This window comes from Aspergillus alliaceus (genome assembly GCF_009176365.1).
Source record: "Aspergillus alliaceus strain CBS 536.65 unplaced genomic scaffold BDW43scaffold_2, whole genome shotgun sequence".
Classification (NCBI taxonomy): Eukaryota; Fungi; Ascomycota; class Eurotiomycetes; order Eurotiales; family Aspergillaceae; genus Aspergillus; species Aspergillus alliaceus.
Genome location: NW_022474685.1, coordinates 1497829 through 1512795, shown reverse-complemented (window position 1 = coordinate 1512795; position 14967 = coordinate 1497829). Strand labels below are relative to the sequence as shown.

Sequence of the window (14967 nt, the reverse complement as noted above, 5' to 3'; positions counted from 1 at the left end):
GTAGTATCGACGAGTGAGCCGTTTAGAGGCTGGTCCTGCAATCCGATCAAGTTTCCATCCTTTTTGGGGCCAATAGCGCTGTTGGACCCTGTAGGACCGTTTCTCTAGGGCCTGTACAGGCTGTTGTTGTCTGTAGGCCTGGTTTGCCTCAGTAAGGTTCTGCGCAAATATGCTGGACTAAGGCTCCTGTCTATATACCTGGGTGCCTTTTCTGCGGCTATATTAGCAGCTTGATCGGCCTTCTCATTTCCTAGTATACCTTTGTAGCCTGAGACCCATTGAATAGTGATTTGGCATCCCTGGTTCTCAAGCTTTTAGCCTTTATCTTGGGCCAGTTCCAGAGTAAGGAAAGTGACTCACGGGTAAATAAGTGAAAGAGCCTTGAATAGTATAGCAGCTTACTAGGTATATTTTTCCTCTACCTGATTAAGGAGAGCAGTCGTGCCTTTACCATAGTCTTCTTTGGTGTAGACTATCGGATTAATGGGATAGTGACTATCCCATTAAAGTTCACTAGTTGTTGGATATAGTACTCCAGTGGATGTTCATAATCTGCAAATACCCAAATAGCAGAGCTGCCTGCATCACCGGCATCTTTTACGTGGTTGTTGTCATTCTCAGGCTCCGTTGGGTCAGTGTCATATTGATTGTCATCAGTGCTTTCTTTATCAGAGTTATTAGTAGTGCATGGACACAAATGCCTGAGTGGCAGAAGAGCTGGCAGATAAACGGCCAAAAACAACATTAACCACGGCTTTTTACCGTCATCTAATTTAATCTAGTAATATAGTGAGAGATCAGCTTATTTTAATACTTTAGAAAACGGCTTAGCCAGTGCTTTCCAGGCTTTATTCCTGAGATCTCTTTAGCAAAATTCTGAAGTATCTCAGAGACATAATACAGGTCTCTCTCAGAGAGTTTATTAATATAAGTTATAAAAGCTTTAGCCTGCTGGCTGTTAAGTAATCGCTGGTTTTCATATTGGTTCTCTTTTAAATACATAACACCGCGGTGATGCCTTGAGAGAGTTGTACAATCAATAATAAAACTTTTCGTAACTTCCGCATATTTAAACAATTCTCCTGGATCTAGGGATTCTAAAAAGGCAAGTGGCTCATCAATTGAATCCATATGGACGGAGTTGTGGTGGTTTGAAGTTGAAGTCAAAAAGTCGGTGTATATAGAAATCCGTGCGGCAGGTGGGGACGTGCGTCAGGTGATAAGTACGGTAGAACGTGACACGGAAATGTGACGGAATTTGCAGCATACAATTCCGTGGCCGGAACACGGATATAGGCCGACACCTTCCTATTGGAGTTTATCCACAACACCTCAACTTTGTTACTCGTCATACCACAGCTCGTCAGATTTTGGTAGCTTTTCTAGCGTTGCAGATTAGGCAAATCGAATGTGGACCAGGTCCTTCCGCAATACCGACGGGGTTAAGCGCAAATAATCACGACCATTACCTCCCAAAACAGGAGTCACACCATTATCATAGTTGCACCCTGTCTCAGACTGCAACAGTATGGACGCATACGAACATCGGTAAAACCGGCCACTTTAAAGCCGAACTCCCAATTTTGACCCATCTGTTTCGGCAGGATACCGATGATGTTATCGGCCAGAACAAGATGGTGTTCCTCCGCCGACAAGACAAGCGATCTATAAAGGGTTTAAGACTGCCTTTCTTCTTCCCTTACCCATTAGTCTCTGAAGTCTTCAGATAGACCTAGTATTCACCATGAGCCCTCTGTCTGGCAAGGTCGCTTTCGTCGCTGGCGCCAACGGCATCAGTGGTTTCGCTATCATTGAGCATTTGATTCGGCAGCCGAAGGGCGAGTGGTATGTCTTGACAGCAGCCAACCGAACCTAAGAAGCGGTTGTTAACTAACTGTGGGATATAGGTCAAAGATTATCGTGTCTTCCAGACGCCCTTTAGCGTACTTTTGGCCCGACCCTCGTGTAGAATTTGTGGCTGTGGACTTCCTCGAGCCAGTGGAGAAGATCGTTGCATTACTAAAGGGTATTTGCGCGCCGGTTACGCACACGTACTTTACGGCTTACGTACACGATGATGACTTCAGGGTCCTTAAAGAGAAGAACGTGCCATTGTTCAGGAACTTTATGGACGCTGTAGATGAAGTTTGCCCAAACTTGGAGAGAGTTTGTCTTCAAACTGGTGGAAAGGTGAGGATCTTAAACCTCGTCACTCGATGCCTCTCGATATCGAATATGAGGGGATACTAATAACTGGCTAGTATTATGGTGTTCACCTCGGACCTGTAAAATTCCCTCTGTCGGAAGACATGCCTAGATATGACGATAAGGGCTATAACTTCTACTATGACCAGGAAGATTATCTGAAGGAGGTACAGGAGAGACGAAACACTTGGTCCTGGAACATCATCCGTCCGAATGCCATCAATGGATTTGCTCCCCACGGTTAGTTCTCTTAGTCAACCCGTCGGAAGACTCTGTGCAATCTGCTAACTTGCTATCATACAGCGAATGGAATGTCCGAAGCTTTGACCGTCGCAATTTACATGCTGATCTGCCGTGAGCTCGGCCAGCCCGCTCAGTTCCCTGGCAATGAATATTTCTGGAACTCCATTGACGACAACTCCTACGCACCTAGCTTGGCTGATTTGACCATTCACGCTACAACACACGACCACTGCAAGAATGAAGATTTCCTCCATTCTAACGGAGATGTTTTCGTGTGGAGATACCTCTGGCAAGACGTCGCGAAGTACTTCGGCGTTGAAGTATGTTGTATCTTATGTTTGAGAAGAGGCCCAATGACTAATAACATGCATTATTTCAGGCCCCTGAGCCGCAGTTCGATAAGGCTGTCGGTCAGATTAACACCCTCAACAACGAAATCGACATGGTCGAATGGGCGAAGGATAAGCGCCCCGTTTGGGAAGCTGTGGTAAAGAAATACGGAGGCAAGGTCGATGCCTTTGACTGGGGAACCTGGGGATTCTTCAACTGGGCAACCGGCAAATCCTGGTGCACAATCTCATCTGTTAACAAGGCCAGGAAGTACGGCTGGCAGCGGACAGACAGTACCCTTGAGACGTGGATCGAGACTTACCGGTCCTTTGAGAATGCGGGTGTGTTGCCAGCTCAAGAAGTCCTTCTAAGAAAATGAATGGGATATTATCCATGAGTGTATACGAAAGTTAATGCTAAAATTTTGAAAACATTAAATGGGATTAAAAGTCTCCATAATCTTTAACCACGGCTATCGAGAACTACATGCATATACGATGCACAATTTACAGAGACTGCAAAAATCAAAACCACAGTAACTAGGTATGACTAATTTTTAGACATCTCGGTTGTCCAAGTTGTCAGTGTATATTCTTATCGAGCAACAAGTCTGACAAAACGATCAACAGCTTCGAGCAAGGTTACCCCAATTGATGTATTTGTACATGTTCATGCGAATCACCACCTAACTTTCAGATGGAAAAATAGCATTTTACCCTAAGTCTGTACCAAACAAAGACTCGAGCCATCCCATTTGCATATATGCCGCTCCATCCTGCTGGATTTCATTAGCTTGCGTTCCCACCGTCCACCCATAGGTATGGTCAGCCGGGATCAGATCAGTCGTAAGGCTTTGCTCGAAGTCAAAGTCCACCATCACAAGGTTGGTCGGTATAACGGTCCATCTATCGGGTACCTGTTGGCGGTGTATTGATGGATTGATTGGTTGCGAAAGACCAATCGGACTTGTACTGAGAGATTCTGTGTTCTGGTTTGCCAGTGATGAGACGGGGGTATAGTTGCTTGCTATAGCTGTGGATGTCTGACTCGGGTGATCTGTAAGGGGGTTTGTTGGTAAGGATGGCCATGCCATTGGCCTAGGTTCCGTGTTGGAAGCAATTCGGGTACTCGAATCCGACAAAACAGATGAAGTCATTTGGTTTAGCCTTCTGATCGTTCGGATCATTTTGCCGGATACCCACGTCCTGCGACAGTAATTCTCAAGAGATACGGCGGCGTGAAGTGTCAGACTGCCGTACGTTGCCTTGAAAGAGGGCTCACGGATGATTAGCCCTAGGGCGACCACTGTAGCGCCGACTAGTGGGTGGAGGAAGGGGAAAGCTGATGGGGTATATTGGGGCACTTGTTTGAATTCTTGGATGATATTGGAGGCTATTCGAATACAGGTGACCTCTGTTTCGAGTATGTCGGCTATTGGTTCCTGTGGGGAAGCTCTTTGCTGCAGTATCGGCTTTCGGATAAGGAGTCGGAGAGATCGCCATCGCTAGGGGTATGGTTAGGAAGAGGTTCAAGGTATATGGACGGATAGAGGAAGGAGTGGTTCGTACAATTCGCATTAACATTTGTTGCTTTGTTTTCCACCGAAGAGGGTTACTCCATTCGAGATTTGGTGGCTCGGATGGGTGGTTATCTGAGAACTCTACCCTGATCTCCTTTTGGACTCGGGAAATGAGCTGGTCTAGATACTCTAGCACGTTTGAGCTGGGAATAACGTCCGTCATATTTGCCCCGTATATCGCCTCCCATATCTTACCTACTACCCGTGAGTAGTGGATGGTTGCATAGAGATAAGGGATCGGAGTGGTTGGGTTCCTGGAAAGTCCTGCGTCTATGTCGGTCTTTAATTCAGCGGTTGTTCTAGAGTCCTCTTTGTGTCGGGTGAGCCAATCATCATCTAGATTTCGAGGATAAGGAGTATCGACATTGACATCTTGGATTAGAAACGGATGCCCCGTCTCGATTGCTAGTCGACGATCAAGAGCATAGAGAGACCACCATAGCCGACGAACCAGCTCATCTTCGAACACTGACATACGTCCGACGACTTTAGACCGGTGAAACCCTACATGGTGTGCATGGGAGATAGCAAGAGCTAAGAACTTCTCGGCTCTTTCATTCGCGTCTAGTCGAAAAAGGTACACCACCTAAGAAAACCACGCACCGATTAGCATCTTAATATGCAACAAGGCTGACAGGACCAGATGTTGTATGTACCATTAACGCGTATGTTTGCAAGACAACAATAGGCCTAGAGCACGCTCGAAAACAGCCTACAAGATCTCCAATAAGGTCCGTTGCGGCCTCGAAGAGACTCCACCCAGAAGAGTGCTTGCCTTGCTCGCTACTCACTCGGGGTGATTCAGTACACCTTCCAAGTGCAATGCAGACCCATACTTGGGCGATCATAATCCGGTAATCTCCGCTCCTCTGGAACTCGTGTTCGGAAGAGGAAAAGCCTGACCTCCACATATTCGCATACTTAGCCCACAGGCTCGGTATATGAAGGAAAGGATACAGGATGTGGATCTCGTCGCAGCAGGTGCGCATGTATGCGTCCCATTCATCCTTGTGTGGATCAATGCCGTACGCATTCAAGACTTTTCGTATATCAGCCGTCTCACGCAGTTCCCTCGAAGTGCCTAGGGGAGAATTTGGTGCAGTCAATGATGTTCCCGATGCCCGACAGGACATGGGATGTTCTGGATGACCATATGCCGTATCTGTACGTTCGAGGTATCCCTCAATTTGGTCCAGCGTGTGGTTAATAGAAGTTTCACCCGAGAAAGCTGGTACTTGGGACCGCACCGCACCTGAAACTTCGTTCCGTCGGACTGTAGGCTGCTGTGGGTTAGTGGGCTCATCTGCTCGTGATTCCTTGTCAACCGGGATATCTTTGTCACGACATATTGACGACAGTACGAGGCTCAATTGATGCTCGATTCGATTCAGTCGGCCAGAAAAATCCCTCGCCGTCAGTCTACTCGTATCGTTAGCTACTAGAATCTATTACATTAAGTCAGGCGTAAAGACAGTATCACATACTGTTCATAATCATTCAGCTCACTGCCCGTGACTCCAGACTCCGTCAGCCCGGTTGTTCTTCGTCGGCGCATGTCCAGGGTCTGCATGAGACAATCTCGGCCATTGCGGACACATGGCTGACATGGAATGCACCCGTCACACTAAAGAGTTTCATAGCGTTAAGGACGACTCATCAACTTCTACTATATCTTAAGTTCTCACTCTGATCTTTCTCCTCTGACACTGTCCACTGGTGATTAAAATATATTGTGTCAACAACGTGGAGCGCATCTATCAACTGTATCAGATTTAGCTTTTACGTACCAGGCCTTCGATGCATATTTTCCCCGTTTCTGGCGCTTTGGACGAGGCTCATCTGGCGAACCGTCGCGCCCGTCGGTGACTCCATCCTCCTCGCGATGGCTCTGAGATGCGTTCTGCCGGTTAGCAGTCTCATTGTCTTGTTGTTTCCGCACCATTCTTCGGGCCAAGCATCTATAAGAGAGCTCTGCGCTCGAAAACTACAATATTCCGCTAAGCAAGATCATCGCGTCTAGTCAGACTGGAGGAACATGCTCACGAAACACAACGATCCTGGAAACTCCTGACTAAGGTCTTGCTTAGTCATCTGCTTATAATGTCGGAGTAATATAGCGGAGTTATAGGCGATTCAATGACCCTTGCGTCTCTTATTACATGCATATCGCTGATGCATCCTAGTCACTTCTTTCTCTAGAGTTGGAGGTATTGATTTCGAAAGAAGAGATTGGATTGCGGGGTGCGGCCATCTAGTCCATCAACGCTAGCGATTAGCGAGGTCTACCAAATGTGATATTCGAACCGGATCTCAGTGAGTGCAAGTTTATACAGTTGGAAAAATGCGTAAACAGAGTATATTGTCAGAGTTGGCTATGTAGTGGCATATTTGATCGGGCATGACAATTGAAGCTACGGTAGATGAGACGTCAAGGATTTAGCGGGCACGGAAAAAAATTGGGCCATGATTGCGTACACCGTCACATTAATTAGGATATCTATTTTAAGCCAATGTACTACAGTTGTGCACATAGAGGACGTTGGGAGACTCAGGGTCCGCGACGATCACCCCACCCCCTCTTAGGGTTAAGTCCGAGGTTTATCTGAACTGATGGCATTAGCCGAGCATCAGTATTAAACTGTTCTTGAGACTTTTCGTCGCTAGATTGGCAAACCAGTTACTTTGATAAGTCGTAAATCCTGCTGCTACCTGTGGGTCATGCAATCGGTCTACAAGAAAATGACATCGCCTGTCGTACCGTGGTCTATAGGCTCTGTCTCGATGAGTATTTCCTTCCTACAGAGTATCGTATCTCATGTGAAAAGATCGGCATCACGAATTGGCCCCACGGGGTGAAACCCCTCCAACACGTTCGACCAGGACTAGTTCCCTTCGGACTGGAATAAAATTGCCACTGCAGCTTTAGAATGCTATCTTTCCTGGCCCCGGTGCCCCAACCCTACTTCTCTGCGTCCCCTACCTAAGCTGGGAAGCTTTCTTTGCCACACTGTACAGAGACTCAATTCACCTAAACCAGGAAATTTAACCAGATATATACATGGAGGTTTTGTTTAGATATGCCGAAAACCGATATTGAACAAAACTCCATTAAATTAGAAGAGACCGATAGCGCTAGAGCGACAAATCCCTCAAGGTTTCAACGATGGAAGGCACATATGAGGAAATGGTGGTGGCTTTATCTGATCGGCTTGAGCTGTGCCATCTTGGTCATTATTTTTCCAATGTGAGCCACCCGAAAGGCCTCCCGGAACTGAGCTGATCAACTAAAAAGAATCTACGTCGGAATTCCTCGCTTTGCCAACGACCGTATCAATAAGGCTAACTTCGACCTTGATGGCTTGTCTATCACAAACCCAACGCCAAACTCTTTCCATGTGCGACAATCACAAACCTTCCATGCGGGAATGAGTAGTGGTGGGCATCTCTCGGAGTTCAATGCCACTATGAGCTATAAAGCCTCCGACACTCCCTTTGCCGATCTTCATTTCTCCCGTATCAACTTTGGGGATGACACTCGCCTTGATATCGATCAGGACTTAGTCTTGTCTTGTGTGACCTGTTTCTCGCAGCTAGCTGAAGAAGCAATTAGAAGCAAAGAAGTAGCAGTTCTTGTTACTGCGAAGCCTGACCTTAACATTAAGGCACTGCCCACTGCCCATTTAGACATGCATAAAACTGTGATATTACCAGGTAAGCTACCTCGCAGTCTCTAAATAATTCATATATGACGCAGGGATAACAAATGCTAATGTTCTCTCTGTCCATCCAGGATTGAATGTCCAGGGTCAGTCAATTTAAATGGTAACGCAATGAAGAAATGCTAACCTGGTCTAATTACTTTGCACTAGAGTTCATGAAACGTGATGACGCATTCAATGTCACCAAGCTCAAACTCCTGAAACCAAGTTTTAATGATGAGTATAATGTCAATGCCACCATCGCCTTCAATACCCCAGCTGCAATAAATGTTGAAATGGTATGTTATGTTTCGAAAACGGGCAAATGCATCCTTTACATTATTCCACCCCAAGGCATTGTCATAGACAGCTTGCTGACTCACAATAACAAAGGGAACCGTCAGCCTCAATCTCACAATCGGAGACTCAACGCTGGGATATGTTGATATCCCCAATTTAACCCTTCGAAACGGCACGTCCAACGCCGTCGTCCTAGGCAACTTGGACGTGAAACTTATGATACGAAAGGGGTTGTGGGAGAGTAGTAATTCCGACTATGGCAAAGTGACAATCGGTATCCACGGAAACCGGAGTTTGTATAATGGACAAGAGATTCCCTACTTTACAGCGGCTGTCCGGGCAATTTCGGCGTCTACGACGATTAACCTCTTTGATTATGTGTCTGATATCCTGGGAGGATCAAAGGATTCTCTGTTTTGAAAAATGTCTCCAGAAGCGATGAAACCATTTTTGAATGGCACAAACTTTCAATATCAGCATTTTCCATAAGATGAAGTAAGTATCTGTGGTCCCATCTTTCGATATAAATAGATCAAGAAGCCAAGAAAATATTAGCTTTGAAGGTATTGGGTTCTTTCACAAGGCCATTCAAGTAGTATCCCAAGTAAGTATCCGTCATGCATCAGTCTTGCCGTACCTGCTGGGATTTGTATATCACAAAAATATTGCGTTAACGGTTTGTTGACTTCAATTATACTTCAATGGACACGGAATTCCGAACATTGAGTCGGAGATAGGGGCTAGTGGGACGGCTTATTGGATGAAAAGGGAAAAGGGGGGGGTTTACTTCGGAATTCCGAACCCGCGAACATTCATCCATCGATTGTTTGCCTCGCACCAAATCAGGTATATAATATTCGGTATTGACATTATGATATGGAACTGAATATCATTCAATTGAATCAGAATCTTGAATACACTACATATACCTACCCATCCTTTTTGTTCTGTCTGGTGCACAAACAGAGATCTCCGCCGGAGCTCCCCCATTCTTATGATGGACATCTTAATTCGTGACAGTTTATTCGGTCGGTTGTTGAACTATGTATTGGATGGCCGAATATTACGAAGTCATGATCTTGACATTCCAAAGCACGAGGGTCTCGCGAGCTCAAGCTCTTCGGTTACATCTCCCGACGCTGCGCATAGGATAATGGTTGAATTCACTGGGCCGGATGATCCAGACATGCCCAAAAACTGGCCCACATTAGCTAAGACAATAGTAATGTTGGATGTTATGCTGTTGAACTTCAGCTTCTATGCGGCATCTGCAGTTTTCACCCCAAGCATTCCAGACATTGAAGAGGTTTTTGGCGCTACGACTACTGAGGGTACACTGGGGCTTTCGCTTTTCGTCATTGCGTACGGAATTGGACCCCTTATAGTATGTATCTATGACTTTCTAAACATTAGAAGTATGCTAACAATGAATTTTTTGCAGCTTTCGCCACTGTCTAATCTGCCCTCTATCGGACGTACACCTGTATACGTCCTTGGCTCACTTGCTTTCTGTTTGTTCAACATCGGGACTGCACTGGCTAAGAACGTGCACACCATTCTAGTCCTTCGCTTTTTTGGCGGTTTAATTGGGAGTGCCCCAATCAGTGTGGGTGGTGCCACGCTGATGGAGGTATATGGGCCAACTGAAGTTCCGTATGCGATTGCACTGTACGCTGTCAGTGGGGTCTGCGGACCCATACTGGGGCCGGTATGTCACCTATCACCACAAGTATTGAGAATGTTTCGAAACTCACTGAATAATGTTAGATTCTCGGAACACTGGTAATGTTCGTGTGCTGCTTTCTTAGCTTGACAATATGATACTGATAAACTATACAGAGAGCGTTGGAAGACGTGGACGGCAACGCTATGGCTCCTTTCTGGTGTAACAGCCTTCACGACTGTATTTATTTTCTTCTTATTGCCTGAGACACTATATTCGAATATCCTTCTTCGTCGAGCACAGCGACTCCGTAGTCAGACGGGAGATTCCGCATACCGAAGTCAAGCGGAAATAGACACGCCTAAGACCAACTTTGCCGTTCAAATACTTAAGCAAACTGCGGATGACTTCAAGCTATCTTGCATGGACCCGGTCATCTTCTTTGTCAATATGCATACTATGCTAATATATGGAATTCTTTATCTGTGGTTTGAATTCTTCCCGTTCGGTCAGTCTTTCTGGGAGTTCTTTCTCTGCTTTTGCTTACCGTTCCCTAGTCTTCGACGGCATTTACAACTTCACTACGATCCAGCAAGGCCGTGAGTCCCCACCTGATGCTTCGACTATCCAACCTAATAGTCTCTCTACCAGTCGCCTTCTTTGGTATCCTTGCCGGTGCGGTCGTATCGGTCATCGTGTACGTACTATGGCTGTACTTCTCCTACCAACCACGAGTCGCAAAGCCAGAGGTTATTGTCGAGCCTGAAGCGCGTCTTGCCCCTGGACAAATAGGCGCAATCTGCATCCCTGTCTGTCTCTTTATATTCGCGTGGACTTCTCGTGAAAGGTAGATACAACCCGAACAAGCATCTCAAAGGACAGGAGCACTAATACACCATTCAAAGCATACACTGGATCGTCCCCATTATAGGTACAGCCTTCTTCGCACCGGGCTTCTACCTGACCTTTCAATCTATTCTTAACTACCTAGGAGAATCATATCCAAGACATGTCGCAAGCGTCTTTGCCGGCAACACATTCTTTCGGAGTTCATTCGGAGGCGCGCTCCCTCTAGCAGCCCCGCGGATGTTACAGTCACTAGGGATTGGATGGGCGTCGAGCACACTAGGATTCATATCCATTGCCATGCTTCCTTTACCATTCATCCTAGAGCGGGTGAGCCACATTCATTACTCCCTGGAAACCAAAGAAATCTCACTAACAACACAATGGCAGTACGGTAAAAGGCTGCGCTCTTGGAGCAAGTACGCAAACTAGGACGCCTTTCAATCTATCGTCCGGTACGGACATATCGGTCACGGAGTTAACGGCTCGTGACGAAGGGTTGAACAGGACTCCTTCAAGTTGCCATCCACCGGTAGATGGGCCTTGAACAACCTCAGCCCTTGTCTAAGGTGGGATGGTATCACATTTCCCTACGATCTGCCCCTCAAACATAGTGTCACACGGTGGTACATGGGTACGGTACACCCCTTAGTAAGAGTGGTCTTTATATAGCCCAGACTTGCAAGACAAGATACTCGAGGTAGTATTTCGAGATACTAGAATAGCAGTTTCAGCTTCATCTCTTCTTTGATTATTCCAGAAATTCACTCAGCAATAAAAATGTTCAAAATAAATCCTGTCCAAAGGAACCACCGGCATAAAGTGTCCCACAGACTCTCTCCATTCTGGATAAATCACTACATCAGTCCACCCAAATCCAATCCATTGCCCTAAACAGCGCCCCTAAAACACCACACCAAAGCTAAAAATGCCCTCAGGACTCAAAGTCGTCCGTTTATTCAACAAACACCAAGACCGCAAGAAAAAGGCCCAAAAGCCCAAACAAGAAGAACCAGGAGAACAACCCTACACAGTAACGGAAGTAGACAGCGTGAATGGCCTCCTTGCCAACTGGCCAGGTACAAAATATTCCTACGCAGTAGTCCGGGCCCCGACTCCCCGAACCGAGAACCCCGCCAAGTTCTACGAGGAGTGTTTTCTGGAGATTGCTGAAAACCGAATCGGCCTGTGTGCCACTGATGAGCTTATTGGCGAGGGCCACGAGCTCTACGGCGATAAATGTGCATTTTTTGCTTGCGTGGCAGCGGACAAGCGGAAGCCAACTTATGATGATCTTTATATGACGCTCTTGAAACATATTTTTGAGTCGAAGCCGCAGGTGGATGAAGCCTTGGGGGATGCGTTTGCGCATTTCCAAGCGTGTTTCACAGGGGTTATACGGCTTGGGGAGAGTATTGTAAGTAGAGAAGCGATTGAGGAGGCTAAACGCTATGTCGAGATTTATAGGGATGCCTTGAGGACTCGGGGTTTATCTGAGCCTGCTGGACTGGAGGAAACTGAGAATAGTGCAGATGTTTAGGATAGCCACTTAGTGTGGTGTGGATGGGGCTATGGTTGTTGTGCTTCCTGCTTGTTGGCTTGGGTTTTGCGTTTCGATAATTGATCTTGACTTGTATGTACATTTTGTTGAGCCTGTTCCCTTGTATTTCTTTTCTTTGGATCAATACTTAAAAAAAAAGGGGGTAAAAAGGAAGGAATGAAAAACGCTATACATCGACTGACGAGGAGACCAAGGGTAGGAGGACAGTGGGGGAAAGGATTTCTTGATGTGACGACTAATAAATTCGAAGTAATGTTAGTGAAAAGAATTCTTGAATGACAGAAAACAGCGTCCTAGCCAAAGGAATATTTTCTCTATTTGTCTTATTGAGTCTAGGTCTGTAGGAGTTCAGCTCATAAGGATATAACGCCGCAAGGTTCTCTTTGTCCGTGTATTAGTAGTTATTGGCGTCAATGATCTGGATATTCCGCACTTTCCAGTTTCCATATATTGGCTCGGGCTATAGAGGAATGAGTATACAATTCTAACACAGATTATTATGCGAGAGGAACGGCGACATCAGACGTATGGTGAAGGCATCGCCAGAGCATAGAACAACACGGTGTAAGGTACGGTCTATGAAAGTAGTGATGTCTCTGCAGAGTTACGAGTTAAGTGGAACCGGCCGCATTATATGTAAGCAAGGACAGTTCAGTTCCACATGCCTGTACTAAAGTCCTGGAGACTTCACACGCCAAGGAAGAATGCTAACATAAAACCTCCCTGACGGCCGCTCCGGAGCGTTGAGCATAGATTCTTGTCCTGGTTTCTAGTCAGCCAGTCCCGGTATCTGTTTGCTTCTTTCTCATTGATATGTTCTGTAATATATGTTGTGGAATCGCTTGCAAGGATGGCAAATCTCTACTTAAAGGCAAAGCAAAACACAGAGAAACTAACCCGGATCATAAATGAAATCCTTCGCCAGCTAGTCTGATGTAGTGTAGGCGTGGAGCCGATTCTGGAAAAGGCATTGAAGAAAAGGAAAATTGCAGAATCACTTCCTTGCGTTTGTTAGCTACGGCTCGATATAGATAGCATACATAGATAGCCCATCCAATCTCTCCGTAACAACTCATATATGATGGATGTTAGTTAATTATCAAAATAGCATTAGTAACTAACCAATGTAGTTAGTTAGATACTTACTGTACTTGTACCATAGGGATTCTTTTCCTCTTCCACTCGACCAAAAACCAGCATTGGCTGAAAGCCTAATTTGATGATATCGCTGAATAAATAAGGCAAACCAGAAACGTCGAGAGCGTTGTCCTTTTTATATATATTATTTATTATTAGGAAAGGGCCGTCATGTTGCGAACTTGGGCAGTCAGGCTAGCAAAGCTAATAAATATACAGGCCGGCTACTGGTCAGGCACTATACAGGCAAATAGATAAGATGTTATGGATCTGACTTAACAGGCAGCCCTATATCATGGGAGGCTCTGCCCAAGGCATCGCTGCCAAGCCTTTACCACACAAATATTTCGTACGACGCGTTATTCTTGTCAATTAGCTATTTCTTCTCGTTCAATAGGCATGCTTAGACTTGTTAGGCCCGCGGGTTGGGCCGGGTTTCGAGTAAGTGGACCAGACCTAGTCTTACTATAGATATTAGATCCCCATAGGTTGACCGTATAATGGAAGCCCGAAGGCGAAGCCGATATCAGCCAGGGGTTTTACACCGTACAAGAATTAAATCTGTATCCTGGCCGTAAGAAGTATAGTATGTGATGGAGTTCGGCTAAACCACTAAGCTAAAAAGACCTAAAGACCGAACTTCTTGTTCAATATGCCTAATCACCACCTATCTACGATGTTATAACAACAAGATAGTTACACCAGGAGGCCTATTATCATAGCGGTCGTGGCAGCAATTGCATCTGTGATCTACGATGTAGCGACGCACTAGCGCCTCAAGTCTTGCCACCAGGCAGGGACAGCTGTTCTCTCGGAGCCGAAGCAAAAATCATATTGCTGTATGGCTCATTGCACAAATGAAATAGATTGGGTTTGTGAAAGATACCCTAAATCACGGTTCAGGCCCTCCCGCGTCTAATTATCATTTTCTACCAACAACCTCTCTTCTACATCCATTTACTCACCACACAATGCCTAAAAATTCCAGGAAATCGAGGATCAACTCTGCAATGCGCTGCGCGCGTATCATGAGCGCAAGGAACCCAAAATCGCACCGTTGGCTCGGGAGTTTGGTGTTCCCTACCAACAGCTGAAGGGACGTATACACGGCCGTAAGTCTCGTTCAGCGCGTACTGGTCCGAATAAGGTGTGGATAGGCCCAGGAGCAGGCATTAACTATCTGGATAGGTATCCTTGATGATGCAACTGTTCCGCCAGCTCCCCGGGACATTGAAAGATGTGCAAATGAAATGTGGTGCGCAGTGGTTCTTCACGACGCGTCGGTAAAAACTGGGCCTACAGCTTTATCAAGCGCCTCCCCAACAGCTATAGTTATATTGTACAGAAACCTGTGGAAGCTGAGAGAATGGATGGCGAGAAATTGCCGACTATAATCGACTGGTTT

General features: G+C 46.0%; 4 protein-coding genes across 4 annotated transcripts; 3 read left to right on the top strand and 1 right to left on the bottom strand.

Moving 5' to 3' along the window:
- The first annotated feature begins 1347 nt into the window (after positions 1-1347).
- On the top strand, positions 1348-3318 carry BDW43DRAFT_260930 (SDR family oxidoreductase). The gene is made up of 5 exons (XM_032040260.1): positions 1348-1845; positions 1908-2190; positions 2262-2445; positions 2509-2768; positions 2828-3318. Exons 1-5 carry the CDS (start codon positions 1745-1747, stop codon positions 3155-3157), a joined length of 1158 nt encoding a protein of 385 aa, XP_031906062.1. The 5' UTR covers positions 1348-1744; the 3' UTR covers positions 3158-3318.
- Positions 3319-3344: 26 nt separating this feature from the next.
- Positions 3345-6782, bottom strand: BDW43DRAFT_260927 (transcription factor domain-containing protein). Its single transcript, XM_032040259.1, has 7 exons — positions 6145-6782; positions 6043-6070; positions 5842-5981; positions 5610-5776; positions 5014-5519; positions 4347-4943; positions 3345-4282 (listed from the first exon to the last, which is right to left on the bottom strand). Exons 1-7 carry the CDS (start codon positions 6297-6299, stop codon positions 3491-3493), a joined length of 2385 nt encoding a protein of 794 aa, XP_031906061.1. The 5' UTR covers positions 6300-6782; the 3' UTR covers positions 3345-3490.
- A 652-nt stretch (positions 6783-7434) lies between these two features.
- Positions 7435-8775, top strand: BDW43DRAFT_296535 (DUF3712 domain-containing protein; the record flags this gene model as incomplete). Its single annotated transcript, XM_032044230.1, has 4 exons — positions 7435-7601; positions 7650-8068; positions 8227-8354; positions 8449-8775. The coding sequence occupies 4 exons, from the start codon at positions 7435-7437 to the stop codon at positions 8773-8775; spliced, it is 1041 nt and encodes a 346-aa protein (XP_031906060.1).
- A 577-nt stretch (positions 8776-9352) lies between these two features.
- BDW43DRAFT_306105 (MFS transporter) lies at positions 9353-11296 on the top strand (the record flags this gene model as incomplete). The annotated part of the gene is made up of 8 exons (XM_032045952.1): positions 9353-9739; positions 9797-10063; positions 10123-10142; positions 10195-10526; positions 10576-10617; positions 10670-10865; positions 10924-11194; positions 11255-11296. The coding sequence occupies 8 exons, from the start codon at positions 9353-9355 to the stop codon at positions 11294-11296; spliced, it is 1557 nt and encodes a 518-aa protein (XP_031906059.1).
- Between the last annotated feature and the right edge of the window lie 3671 nt (positions 11297-14967).

What these genes read in the sequence shown, in the direction of transcription:
- BDW43DRAFT_260927 (XM_032040259.1), bottom strand. Translation starts at nt 6,299, where the DNA reads ATGGTGCGGAAACAACAAGACAATGAGACTGCTAACCGGCAGAACGCA. An exon ending in CCGACGGAACGAAGTTTCAG is followed by an intron (nt 5,520 to 5,609) that starts GTGCGGTGCGGT and finishes TCGAACGTACAG; the next exon opens with ATACGGCATATGGTCATCCA. An exon ending in AACAAATGTTAATGCGAATT is followed by an intron (nt 4,283 to 4,346) that starts GTACGAACCACT and finishes CCATACCCCTAG; the next exon opens with CGATGGCGATCTCTCCGACT.
- BDW43DRAFT_260930 (XM_032040260.1), top strand. Translation starts at nt 1,745, where the DNA reads ATGAGCCCTCTGTCTGGCAAGGTCGCTTTCGTCGCTGGCGCCAACGGC. An exon ending in CGGCAGCCGAAGGGCGAGTG is followed by an intron (nt 1,846 to 1,907) that starts GTATGTCTTGAC and finishes TGTGGGATATAG; the next exon opens with GTCAAAGATTATCGTGTCTT. An exon ending in CGAAGTACTTCGGCGTTGAA is followed by an intron (nt 2,769 to 2,827) that starts GTATGTTGTATC and finishes GCATTATTTCAG; the next exon opens with GCCCCTGAGCCGCAGTTCGA.